Below are 14,120 nucleotides of genomic sequence, written 5' to 3'. Positions count from 1 at the left end.
GTTTCATAGCCAGAAGCATATCATTCTCATAATCTGATCATACTGATCATACTGTTTCTGACCGGGCTATAATCTTGATTAAAAACATATAACAAAAAACCTTCCCTCCCTCCCTCCCTCCCTGCCTCCCTCCTTCCTTCCCTCTTCCTCCTGTTTCTTTCTTTCTTGCTTGCTCTCTTTTTACTCTTCTCTATTCTTTTTTAATGTTATTTTGTATTGGATTTGACTATTGCAATCAAAGTTTTTAATAAAAAAAATATATACATATAGACATTTAATTGAGCAGCAGGCACAGGTTAGAATTTAGAGATGTGGCTTTAGAGGTTGAGATGTGGGTAGTGGTGGTGGTGGAATTATCAACATGTGCATCATAAAATATGACCACTATCCTAGTACACATTTGTCCTGAACATTGAGACACTAATCTCAATGAAAAGATACTTTCACCATTTATTTATTTGTTTATTTTCAAATTAGCAATGGATGCTTATGTTACATAGAATTGGGATGTGACTGAATAAAATGAATGAAAATATATTGAGATATTGCCTGAAACCCTTCCCTCAATAAGTATTTGTGGCACCCTTTCTTTTTCTAAATAAATTAAGGAAAACATACTGGGGGGAAAAAAACCCTGAAAGTTTTAAAAGCAAATGCTTGCTCTGTGGGAGTTACTTGAATGTCCTGAGACATATCCTTGAAGCAGTGTTTTATAAAAACAGTAACATAATTCTTTATTTGTGCTTAATGAATATGAGGGGTGATTATTAGCCATGGTGTCACAGTGGTTAGAAATGCAATATTGCAGGCTAATTCACTGCAACTTCCAGGAGTTTGATTCTGAATGTTGATCTTCAAGGTTGACTTGGCCTTCCAAACTTCTGGGGTTGGTAAAATGAGGACCCAGATTGTTGCAGGCAATATGCTGACTCTGTAAATTGCTTATCAAAGGCTGCAAAGCACTATGAAGCATTGTATAAGTCTAAGTGCTTTTGCTATTATCATTACGTGCAGAGTAACAGAGTTCGAAGGGAACTTGGAGGTCTTTTAATCCAATCCCCTGCTTAAGTAGGAAATCCTATACCATTTCAGACAAATCTAATCATTTCTTAACAAACTCTAGTGATGAAGCTCCCAGAACATTTGAAGGCAAGCTATTCCACTGATTAATTGTTCTAATCAGAGGTGGTATTCAGCAGGTTCTGACCTTTTCTGGAGAACTGATAGCTTAAATTTTGAGTCGTTTGAAGAACTGGCACATACCACCTCTGACTGGCCCCACACAACATCTATTCTCTGCCTCCTTAGTCCCAGCTGATTGTTTGGGTCTTCTTTCATTGCCCTGCACAAGAGAACTGAGCTGCAAAGCAGGTTGATGGGGTGGGGAGGGATTTTGTAGTATCCTTGCCCTGCCAAGCCCACCAAGCCACACCCACCAAGCCACGCCCACAGAACAGGTAATAAAAAAATTTGAATCCCACCACTGGGACTAATAGTCAGGAAATTTCTCTTTAGTTCTAGGCAGGTTTACTCCTTGTTTAATTTCCATCCATTGCTTCTTGTTCTGCCTGCATGTGCTTTGGGAAATAGTTTGACCCCCTCTTCTTTGTGGTAGCCTCTTCGATATTGGAACATTGCTGTCATGTCATCCCTAATCCTTCTTTTCATTAAACTATGCATACCCTATTCCTGCAACTATTCTTCATATGTTTTATCCTCGAGTTCCCTAATCATCTTTGTTGCTCTTTTCTGCATTCTTTTTAGAAACTCAACATCATTTTTTTTTTGTGGTGACCAAAACTAAATTCAATATTTAAAGTGCAGCCTTACCAAAGCATTATAAAGTGATATTAAGACTTTATGTGATTTGATTCTATCCTCCTGTTAATGCCATCAATTCATTGTCCACATGTGACCACATAGTAGACTTTATCCACAATGACCTGTCCCTAACCTGGTCTTCCAACTTTTTCTATAGTGCCTATATTGTATCTGTCAATCAATCTTGCTGCTGGTCATCCTTTTGTTCTCCTTCTTCCTACCTTCCCCAGCATTAGAATCTTTTCTAGGGAGCTATATATTTGCATAAACTGTCCAAATAAAATAGTTTGAGTGTGGTGATTTGTGCCTGAAGTAAGAATTCCAGGGCAATTTATGCAGTTATTTATATTCTTGGTTGTTCATGATATTCTTGGGAGTCTTCTCTAGTGGAAAAGCACAGAAATTTCAATATCCTTCCTGTCTTGCTTCTTCAAACTTCAAATTTTGCTTCTCTATGAACAAGATGGCTTTCATAATTCTGATCTTTGTAGATATAAACGTACCATGGCATTTGAACACAATTTCCAAGACATACATACATTTATTTAGTTATTATTTTTAATTTGTCTAGCATATATTAGGTAACAAATATAATTAGAACATGATTATGATTACATGAAATAGGTACAAATAAAAGGGAGAGATTAGGAGAGGGATATTAGGCACATTGGTGTGCTTATGCATGCCCCTTGCAGACCTCTTAGGAATGGGGTGAAATGAACAGTAGACAGTGTAAGGTTAAAGTTTTGGGGGGTCAGGTAGTACATTCTAGGCATTGACAACTCTGTTGCTGAAGTTGTATTTTCTGCAGTTTGGAGTGATTTACCTTAAGTTTGTATCTATTTTGTGCTCATGTATTGTTGTGATTGAAGCTGAAGTAGTTATTTACAGGTAGTACATTGTAGCAGATAATTTTGTGTACTATGCTTAGGTCAGACCAAAGCAACCAAAAAGATATTCTTGGTTGCTCTACTAAGTGCTAGTCTGCAACATATCCCTTCACTGCTTTCTTTTACTATTGATGGTTGATCTGAAAAGGCAGAAGTTGCCTACTACCACAATATCTTCATTAAATTCTAATGTAAACTGACACTGATATGAGTTCAACTGACCTGTATTAAAATCCAGAAAGAAAAGGTTTTGATCATATTCTTTATTCAGGGATGTATTGTATTTTGCTAGAGAAAATAAAGAACCTCCCAAAGAAGCCTCTATTGTATTTATTACCTATTGAAAAATATTAATTTGCTAATCTGTTGAAATTTATCAGTATCCTCTCTTAGAATTATTGTTTTATTATTATACTAATTACCTGCTGTTTCCAGGTACTGCCATGTCCATTGTTCAGACTTTTTGACTTTCTTATTGACAATTGTTAAGTCAGGGGTGTTATGTGGCAGGTATTACATAAACCAGCATGATGTAAATAAAAGTATTAGTTTAAACATATTTTAAAAAAGCTTCTAGGCACATAAATTAAAAAGTATTATGACTATTGCTTAGGACTTTTCTTTTAAATGGGAAATTATTGAGAAAAATAAAAAATAAAACCCAATGTGATTCGGAAATGTTCTATGCCATCAGGAATATTTCATTCACAATTTAGTATATCTGGCTTATCTCAAGACAGACCATACTAGAAGGCTGAAAGAGGAGACAACTTTTGCTAATTGATTGGTTTTTTTAAATTGTTTTGACTAGGAACAATTTTTATCAGAATGCACATACTATCTTACCCCCAAATTACGACCTCCTCAGAAAGTAAGTCCTAGCTTGATTTTCACACATGTGACCAATATAAGTCTTATCTCCCAAAATAAGCCCTAATTAAGATCCCCGCCACTCCAGGGTACACAGGTAAAAATTAAGCTAGGATGGGAATGGGGAGGTAGAGCTGCCCTACTACTTAGCCTTGGACAGTTGTATAGAAGGCCTCGTACTCCTCAGCCCATTTCTTCTGCAGTCAGCAAGACTTTCCTGAAGGCCTCTGTAGCCAATTACAGAAATCCAGATCGATCCAGAAGTCTGTTACTGGCTTCAGAAGCCTTTCCTAAAGGCCTCTGTAGCTCATAACAGAGCTCCGGATTGATGTGGAGCTCTGTTATTGGCTGGAGAGGCCTTCAGGAAAGCCTTGCTTGCCTTGCTTGCTGAAGAAATTCCTGAAGGCCTATGACAATGAAAAGGAGGCTGGGGGCAATGCGAGCAACTGAGGTGCGTCTGTGGACAACATCCACCCCCCCAAAAAAATAAGATCTAGTGACCTTTTCAGTGGCAAAAAAATAAGACAGGGTCTTATTTTGGGGGAACATAGGTAGCAAACTGTCAATTCCATGTGTTGTGACTCTACATTGCATAACAATTTATTGTGTGTAAAATAAGGTTCAGGTTTGAATCCTCTGCTAAGCATGGTATTTATTCCCAGGCATACCTTATTTATTGTCCTTCTTATTCATCAATTAACCTTCAACTCCATGTTCAAGGAAAACATTCCGTGATTCAAGCCTATTCAGTTTATTGATTTATTACTCTAAATCAACAAGCATTTGGAACTTTCTTCCATGGTGCATTCATTTACGGGGACAAATGTAAAGTTAATGAATCTCCCATCCTAATGTCATTGCATCCTACAAGTTAGTATAGTTTGACAATTGAAGTGTCAGCTATACTTTTGCCTGGTAGCTTTTGGCTATGGCTACCATGACAACACTATTTGAAGATTCTGAATACTTCAGATAAATGTCTTAAAATGGAGGAGTAGATCCAGCCAGGAGAGAAGCTGACCTGACTGTGGCCATTTTATTTTCTTCTCTGTAGTTTTTTCTCTATGGATTTCTTTTCACATGGCTTCAGGCTTGACATACCCTGGAGCTCAGGGGGCAGTAGAGATAGTTGGGGTTTTGTAGCCAAAACAATATAGTTATCTTATGACTCAGTGACATTCCAATGATTGGCTGGCCAGAGGAGGAGAACAAAAGTAACCAGGCAACCAGCCAGCACCCAGATTGGACAATGTGATTTATTGTTTGGCAAAACAGGAAACTTGCACTTTTTAATGAGGTGGAAAGTGCAGGAACATTCAGAGTTGGCTTTCTCCCAGTCTGTACCATGATGATATTTCATAATAAAACTGTTCTTTGATGAATCAACCTGCCTCAGAGTTCAGTTTGCAATGGGTGTATTACTTAGAACCCTGACAAGATCTATAGTAAGAATGGTGTGGGTTCAAATATAGTATGCCTGTTCAAGTATAGAAACTTCTTTCATCTGGAATTTAAGGTTCATAAAGTCTAATGTACCTATCACAGATAAAGCACAACAAGACTTATCAAGTGTTTATTGAAAATCTTAAATCACCTTCTAAACACCCCCTCGTGTAGGATATAAATACAAATTGATTCATTTCTTTTATGCACACTGAGTTATATCAGAGAAAGTTTAATCTTCAGATGAAAGCCATTATATGAAACATTTTACAAATAAAATAACATTGATTTATTTATTATAGTATTTGCAGATGTTAAAAGACAATATTGCTTTTGTATAATATATTGTATCAAATTATATTTCCTTTTTATTATTTGATAATGAATATCTTTCACTGGTTTGTATAAATCCTGTAAACTTGCATGAATAAATCAGGGTACAATTAAATGGGGATATAGTTAAAAACAAAACAAAAAAATCTGTGACTTTGATTATTAATGTAATTTAATAAATCTTAAAAGAACTCAATTTCTATATAATATAGAAGCCCAGGTTGTACAGGGATTACAATGCAATATTATAGACTAACTCTGCCCACAGTCTGGATTTTGATTCTGACGGGCTTGGGGTTGAGTCAGCCTTCCATCCTTCCTAGGTTGGTAAAATGAGGACCCAGATTGTTGGGGGTAATATGCTGATTCTGTAAACCGCTTAGAGAGTACCGTACAGTACAATGAAGTCGTATATAAGACTAAGTGTTACTGCTAGTGCTATATAATAAAGCCTGTTATAGAGTCTGTCTGAGCATTTGTTTGATTGATAAAGAAAAGATACTTGTAGGTATATTAAGTAAATTTGCATTTGTTTTTCATTCTAGGTTATTCAAATTAATTTTGAAGAATTTGACCTGGAAATTGGCTATGACACACTAACAATTGGAGATGGAGGTGAAGTAGGTGATCCTAGAACTGTGCTTCAAGTGTAAGTCTCCATAATCTCTATCCTGATGAAATAATGGTTTGTTCAATCTCACCAAAGAATGAAAAAGAGCAGTCCTTCTATTCACATGGCTTTTAAATATGAATATAATTTCAAATTCACATGAGAATGTATAGCAAACCAAATATGTTAAAGGTAAAATAAATCACATGATCTTTATGTTGGCTGTTGATCCTAACATCATTTGTTTTATTATGATCATGTGAGCAGAGAGCACAGAAGCAATGCATTTTAAATGTAAGATATTTTACAGGCATACACATGTATTATTTCTCCATTTTAAGTTGACAAAATAAATAATATAACATTATAATCTCTGGGGTCCTTGGTGCTCTCTGAGGTTGGTTGCACACATTTCATTACCCAACTAAGTAACATCATCAGTGCTAGTGCAATCTCTCTGGAGCTGTTATGTGATTTTTTTCCCCAAATGCCATTACTCTGCTAAACAAATAATTCCCTGAACACTCTCCAACTATGTACAAAGTCTGCATTACTATTACTATTAATCTTCTCAATACTCCTATCACCCATCCCGTCCCACTTGTGACTGTATGACTGTAACTTGTCGCTTGTAACCTTATAATGTATATTGACTGTTTCCTAGTATGATTGAATTGCTTATTATACCCTATGACTCTTATTAAGTGTTGTACCTTATGATTCCTGACTCTTGACAAATGTATCTTTTCTTTTATGTACACTGAGAGTATATGCACCAAGATAAATTCCTTGTGTGTCCAATCACAGGCAACAGTGATGTCACCAGCTAATCTTTTCAATCCAGAAGTGCCTTAGTGATTCTGACATAAGTGCAAAAAAACAACATTGAACTTCAATCTGATTTCATATCATGATAATCTTTAAATTCATCTAATATAGCTTTAGTTTTATCATTTTCTAATATTCAACCTTGCATACTTACTGATTTCTCCGCTCTTTAATTTCTCAATCTCCCTTAGATAAATATAAATCATTTTTCTCTGCATGTCTAGTCTGGTTTAAGATGCTAATGTTTTGTAGTAGCCAATTCAAAGCAAGATATATATTTAAAAAGACTGATGAAATTACACTGATTTGTTATGAATGCAAATGAATGTTCTATCATTTTTTTTCTTATCAGAGTATTATTCAGAGCATTGTTAGCTTCACAGTAAAGTTACCACTATATTATAATAAAGAAGCTATAGTAGACAAATATATGCAGATAATTTGCTGATTTTTTTTTCAAAATGCAGTACTGTCAAGCTGAGCGTAACTATCTCAAAGTTATTTCATGTTCCAATTGCATTTTTAATCTGTTTTGCAAGATTTATTCATATATATATATATATATATATATATATATATATATATATATATATATGTGTGTGTGTGTGTGTGTGTGTGTGTGTGTGTGTGTGTGTGTGTGTGTGTGTATTTAGTATGCCTGTGAATTCAGGCAAACATAATGGAGACTCTTTGAGGATACATTTTGATGTATCAGTTCTGTAGAAAATAACATAAGATTCAATTTTATTATAAGAAGAGGTTGGATTACTGCTTATTGAGAAGATGGCAGTGAACCCAGGAAGTTCTTGGACCTTCTAAAATTCTTGGTCTTTTCAAATCCAATTAAATGGATCCAATGAAATGGAATCCAGTTAAATGATCATGAAGAGCATTTGTTACTGAATTTATTTTTAGTAATTAATAAAAGCCCTGAAACAATATTTTTGTATGGCTTTAAATATCCTCAGGACTGATTGCTAAAAACTCAAACCAAAATGATCCAAATTTTAAAGTGTGTTTTAAGAGTGGAAGGAAGAGAAGATCTTGTAAAAGAAACCATGACATATGTCCTTCCTTCCTTCTTTCCTCCCTCCCTCCCTTCCCCCTTCAGTTCTTCTGGTTTTTTTAAGGCTACCTGAACATATTTCAGGTTTTGTACTACAGCTTTTAACTTTTTCCTGCCAAATATTCTACTATTGGTCAGAATAGATCTGGAAACTGAAGGGGAAAATTCTGACATGGTCTTAAGTGTATCTTCCTGTTCTAAACTGATTTGAGCTTGGAAAATTCAGTAGAAACCTAGATGTCTCTAGAAACATTGTATTGAAAAGCATTCCATTTGGGGGGATAGTTATGAAGATACTTTATATTACAAGAATAAGAACCACCCAAAGTCACTAGCAGGGACAGTAAGATAATGGACTTCTTCTTGGGGAAGTTCACATTGAAAAATACATCTATTATCACTCAGCATGTTTAAACATGTTTTTGGGATGGCAAAAAGAAAAACTGAAGAGATATCATATTGTATGATAATATTTGAATGATTCAAAAATCAAGATTTCTGAAAGCCAAAGTTGGTTTATTTAATCAAGATTGAACTAAGATGTACACTGCTCAAAAAAATAAAGGGAACACAAAAATAAGACATCCTAGATCTGAATAAATGAAATATTCTTATTAAATACATTGTTCATTACATAGTTGAATATGCTGACAACAAAATCACACAAAAATTTTCAATGGAAATCAAATTTAGCAACCCATGGAGGTTACATTCAAAATTAAGGTAAAAAAAAACACTACAGGCTGATCCAACTTTGATGTAATGTCCTTAAAACAAGTCAAAATGAGGATCAGTGTGTGGCCTCCACGTGCCTGTATGACCTCCCTACAACACCTGGGCATCTCCTAATGAGGTGACGGATGGTCTCCTGACAGATCTCCTCCCCCAATTCCTGTACAGTCTGTGGTGCAACGTGGCATTGGTGGCTGGAGCAAGACATGATCTCCCAGATGTGCTCAATTGGACTCAGATCTGGGGAACGGGCGGGCCAGTCCATAGCATCAATGCCTTCATCTTGCAGGAACTGCTGACACACTCCAGCCACATGAAGTCTAGCATTGTCTTGCATTAAGAGGAACCCAGGGCCAACTGCACCAGATCTCATCTCGGTACCTAATCACAGTCAGGCTACCTCTGGTGAGCACATGGAGGGCTGTGAGGCCCCCCAAAGAAATGCTACCCCACACCATTACTGACCTACTGTCAAACTGGTCATGCTGGAGGATGTTGCAGGCAGCAGAACGTTTTCCATGGCATCTCCAGATCCTGTCACGTTTGTCACATGTGCTCAGTGTGAACCTGCTTTCATCTGTGAAGAGCACAGGGCACCAATGGTGAATTTGCCAATCTTGGTGTTCTCTGGCAAATGCCAAACGCCCTGCATGGTGTTGGGCTGTAGGCACAACCCCCACCTGTGAACATTGGGCTCTCATATCACCCTCATGGAGTCTGTTTCTGACCATTTGAGCAGCCACATGCACATTTGTGGCCAGTTGGAGGTCATTTTGCAGGACTCTGGCAGTGCTCCTCCTGTCCCTCCTTGTACAAAGGCAGAGGTAGCAATCCTGATGCTGGGTTGTTGCCCTCCTACGGCCTCTTCCACATCTCCTGATGTACTAGCCTGTCTCCTGGAAACACCTCCATGCTCTGGACACTACACTGACAGACACAGCAAACCTTCTTGTCACAACTTGCATTGATGTGCCATCCTGGATGAGCTGCACTACCTAAGCCACTTGTGTGAGTTGTAGACTCTGTCTCATGCTACCACTAGAGTGAAAGCACCGCCAGCATTCAAAAGTGACCAACCATCAGCCAGAAAGCTAGGAACTGAGAAGTGGTCTCTGATCACCACCTGCAGAATCACTCCTTTATTGGGGATGTCTTGCTAACTGCCTATGCTTTCCACCTCTTGTCTATTCCATTTGCACAACATCATGTGAAATTGATTGTCAATCAGTGTTGCTACCTAAGTAGACAGTTTGATTTCACAGAAGTGTGATTGACTTGGAGTTACATTGTGTTGTTTAAGTGTTCCCTTTATTTTTTTGAGCAGTGTATTTCTACCACATACTGGAAACCATTATGGACTTTTTGCTGATGCTCAGATTGAAATGTTAATGATTTATAGATTGACATATGTGTAAAGGATAGGTTATGAGAAGAAAAGAGACTTGTATATAGTTTCATGGGAGAAAAGAATTACTAAATTTGTACGTGTGATGAAGATCAGAATCACTTCACTGCATCATGGTAGAATTTTAGTTTAGTTAGCATTTTTTTTACAAAGTCCAACAGAGTGTTTTCTTATCAATTAAACACATAGCTTTAGTTCTTAGACAATGGTATACAAACTGCAATGATTGGGTTCAAAAGGCATGCTAAACTGAATGCTATTATGGTTAATGTATGAAGTATGCATGAGTAGGTAAACCTATCAGAATATAGTATAATTTATGTCTTTATCAACCTTCACTATTTTAGTCCCATTTGAATCTCTTGTAATTATGTGATGGCAAAGGAAATCTGTGATTCTCTGATTATAGCTCTCATGAAAACCTATTCTTATGTTGCCAGCTGAACAGCTTTCTCTTGAACTCTGTGTCAATGGCAAGACTTAAATAAAAACACTTGCATGCTGCGGCATAAGGATATTTTACTGTTAAGTAAAGTTGTTAGTCAGCAGGTACCTATAAGTTAGCTTCTCTTAATAAATCCGTGGTGTGTGTGTGTGTGTGTGTGTGTGTGTGTGTGTGAGAGAGAGAGAGAGAGAGAGAGAGGCAGAGGCAGAGGCAGAGGCAAAGATACAGAAAGAAAGAAAGAAAGAAAGAAAGAAAGAAAGAAAGAAAGAAAGAAAGAAAGAAAGAAAGAAAGAAAGAAAGAAAGAAAGAGAGAGCAACAAATGCTGTCATGCAGTTACTCAATTATGGAAAACAAAAATGATTTTCAGCTAGTAATTTCTCCTGATTAGTCTCTTCTCCTTCCCCTTCCCCTTTCCTTCTCCCTTTCCTCTCTCCTCTTCCCTCTTTCCCTCCCCCTTCCCTTCTCCCTCTCCCTCCCCCTTCCCTCTCCCCTCCCTCCCTTCTTCCCCTTCCCTCCACTCTTCCCTTACCCTCTGTTGTTTCCATTTCGATGGTTCTTTTTTTAAAAAATGCTAGTATGCCATTAATATGAAGTTCTAGCTTTTAAAGACTAGAGTGCTATAATCAACTTCTCTGCTTGATTTTTAAAATAGCGTTATTTCATAGCCAATTTACAGCTAATGGACTTTTTATTTTGTTTATGATTAGATTAACAGGAAGCTTTGTGCCAGATTTAATCGTTAGCATGAACAATCAGATGTGGCTGCATCTTCAGACCGATGAAAGTGTGGGCTCAGTTGGTTTCAAAGTTAACTACAAAGGTAACTTTAATCCTATTAGAAATTCAGCTAAAAAAGGAACACAAATCTTGACTTTCCTTTGGAAATCTGTGTTGTTTAAAATATTTGTTATGAATACAGAACTAAACAGAATACACATACATTTTTTAAAATAGGATACTGTTATAAGTCAATGTGAGTGATTGCCTGTAAGCTTTCTTTCTTTCTTTCTTTCTTTCTTTCTTTCTTTCTTTCTTTCTTTCTTTCTTTCTTTCTTTCCTTCCTTCCTTCCTTCCTTCCTTCCTTCCTTCCTTCCTTCCTTCCTTCCTTCCTTTCTTTCTTTCTTTCTTTCTTTTTCTCTTTTCTGTCTGCAGGTTTTAACAATGGGAGCTCATCTTAAAATTGCTAATATAATATTTGATTCTAGGTATCTCAGATGATGAATATGCAGTTCTTTTGTCTTTAAAGGAATAAAGTCCAAGGCATTTTTATGCAGACTCAAAAGCCATACATCAAATATTTATTTATTTTTTCTTTTAAAGAATGATTCAGGACGGGAGTTATAAACTTTCTTGGAAGTGTCTTTTGCTTTTCTACATTATATATGTTTCTGCATAGAAAAGAGAGGAGAAAGAATCCTTCTGGATTTGTTTCTGAATAGCAGTGTGAGTTATTGATCTTATGCAGTGTACCTGATTAATATTTCTCTTCAATTGGTTGTAGAAATGTATCCTGGAAAGAGAGTGGAAAAGCTACAAGGTTTGCTAATGACAAAACTGTCAGTAACACAATGCTCTAAGCAAGCAGACTTGAAAACATGTTCCTGTATTGAATCAAGGGAACATTACATACACTTTACTCCAGTCATTCTTTAAAAGAATACTTTTTGTAGAATTTGGCAAGTCCACTTTTCTTTCCTCCTGCGGAGTAGAAAGTAAAATTGCTAGATCCTTATATAAACATGCTTAAAGCTTATTATGAAAAATCTTTACATTCAATCGATTTCATATTTCTATAAGTGTCCTTTTATTCTTTGAGTTTGCATATTAAATAATGTTCTTGCTTTTGAAACTGGTGTCAGAGGTACCCATTTGGTAGAAATATAGTCCTCTGAGAAATAGATGCTCCAATTATTATCATAATTCTCAAATACCTTAGAACAGGGGTGTCAAACTCAAGGATCCAGCCCATGTACTGCTTAGATCTGACCCGTGAGGTCTGCCTGGAAACAGCAAAGGACTGGCCCATGGTACCCCTGCTAGTGAAAATGGACCATGGGAGACCATGCAGGGCACGGGGAGAACGTGTAGCCCATTTTTGGCCTGGATATTCTCCTGCAGCTCTCTGCCAGCCAAAATGCAGCACAGGGGTATGCGTATCCCCTACCCCATTTTGTCTGGCAGGGTGCTGCAGGAGGACATCCAGGTTGAAAACAGGTCCCATATTCCATCCTTCCTGTCCTGCTCCCACCCTGCCACCCTGTGGAGGACAACTACAATGCCCTCAAAGAAATCCAGATTGACACCCTGCCTTACAATACTTTGGATAGACATGAAAACAAACTAACAAAAAAAATGCATTCTAGAACAGATCAATTTAGAGTTTTCACATGAGTCACAAATGCCCAGGCTCATATTATCCTACATCAGACAGATTAGTAATTCTAGAAAAGACAGTAATTCTGAAAAAGATGGAATAAAGAGAAGAGGACAACCAGCAGCAAAATGGACTCAGTTATAGTATGGATGGGTCACTGTTGGAGATTGAATGATCGGATTGAAAGCAGATCATTCTAGTAAAAAATCTATGTCGTTGCTAAGCATTGATACTGAGTTAATTACTTTGACATCATCAACATGCAATTTTATTGCTTTGGGTTAGTTTTGGTAGTCCTAAATTGTTTTTTTTTTCCTATTTGTTTAAATTGGTCGATATGGTCATCAAACTGAAAATCATGACACTGTGTGGCTAACATGATACTAGAAAGTACAAACCAACCAATATAAAAACAACAACCAGAACAGAATGTATTTCATATGGAAATTACAGAAATTAGCAACCAAACTATCTGAACTCAACTAACTTCACAATCTTCATGTCTGAGAATGCAGCTATGCTGCAAGTCATTCCAGAAAAAGCAATATCTGCTTTAAGATATTGCATACAGATGTTCCATTATACATTATAAAGATATTGCACAGTTAAAATAGCAAATCAAAATTTTATAGGGAAAAATAATATATGCTACCACTATACAAATGACTACATGGAAAACATTATTTTCAAGGATCTTTAGTGGAAGTAGATTGATTTTGTTAAATTTCCATTTTTGTTAAGCTTACCTGGTAAACTTGGGAATTTTTTTAAAAATAATTCTCAGGTAATATCAGGTGTTGTCTTATAATTTTACTTTTCTATATAAAGTCAATATGTAATTCAGTCAATGTAATATTACTTATATTATCTCATCTGTTTGAGAAATTCCCTAGAACAGATTGGAAGAAGGCAGAGGGGACCAATTTATACAGAACTGCAATGAGATTGAATGTACCAAAATAATAGAGGAGTTTAATAGAATGCATATCTAGTGCTATTTATTTTTACTCAATAACATTACATTACTCAATTCAGATTTATGAAACTATCACATCAGAGAGCAAACACGTTGCCTAAATTTGATTTGAGACTTTTTAATAATCTAAATATCATGAGTTGTAACATGGTTGCTTCTCACTGCATAGATGTATAACTCAAATCATGCAATTGCCAATGTTTTGAAAATACTGATGTACAGATTTTTATTGGAAATATCCAATGGTGTCATTATATAATCAAGCTATGTTATTGAAATATATTCTTAGTTAATATATTACTTGGTTCTATATTCCATGGCATTTG

General features: G+C 36.3%; 1 protein-coding gene across 1 annotated transcript in view; it reads left to right on the top strand.

Annotated features, from left to right (window-relative positions):
* The window catches only part of CSMD3 (CUB and Sushi multiple domains 3), a 646,074-nt gene that overhangs the window by 370,703 nt on the left and 261,251 nt on the right, over positions 1–14,120 (top strand). The window contains exons 11-12 of the mRNA XM_087931634.1: positions 5,903–6,006; positions 11,152–11,264. Coding sequence (XP_087787760.1) covers positions 5,903–6,006; positions 11,152–11,264 — 217 coding nt within the window. The remainder of the gene's footprint in view (positions 1–5,902; positions 6,007–11,151; positions 11,265–14,120) is intronic.

The sequence above is a fragment of the Pseudonaja textilis genome, chromosome 3 (assembly GCF_049901715.1).
Source record: "Pseudonaja textilis isolate UNSWEBS1 chromosome 3, rPseTex1.2, whole genome shotgun sequence".
In the NCBI taxonomy this organism is placed as follows: domain Eukaryota; kingdom Metazoa; phylum Chordata; class Lepidosauria; order Squamata; family Elapidae; genus Pseudonaja; species Pseudonaja textilis.
The sequence above is the reverse complement of the archived record's forward strand: the minus strand, read 5'-3'. Positions and strand labels throughout refer to the sequence as shown.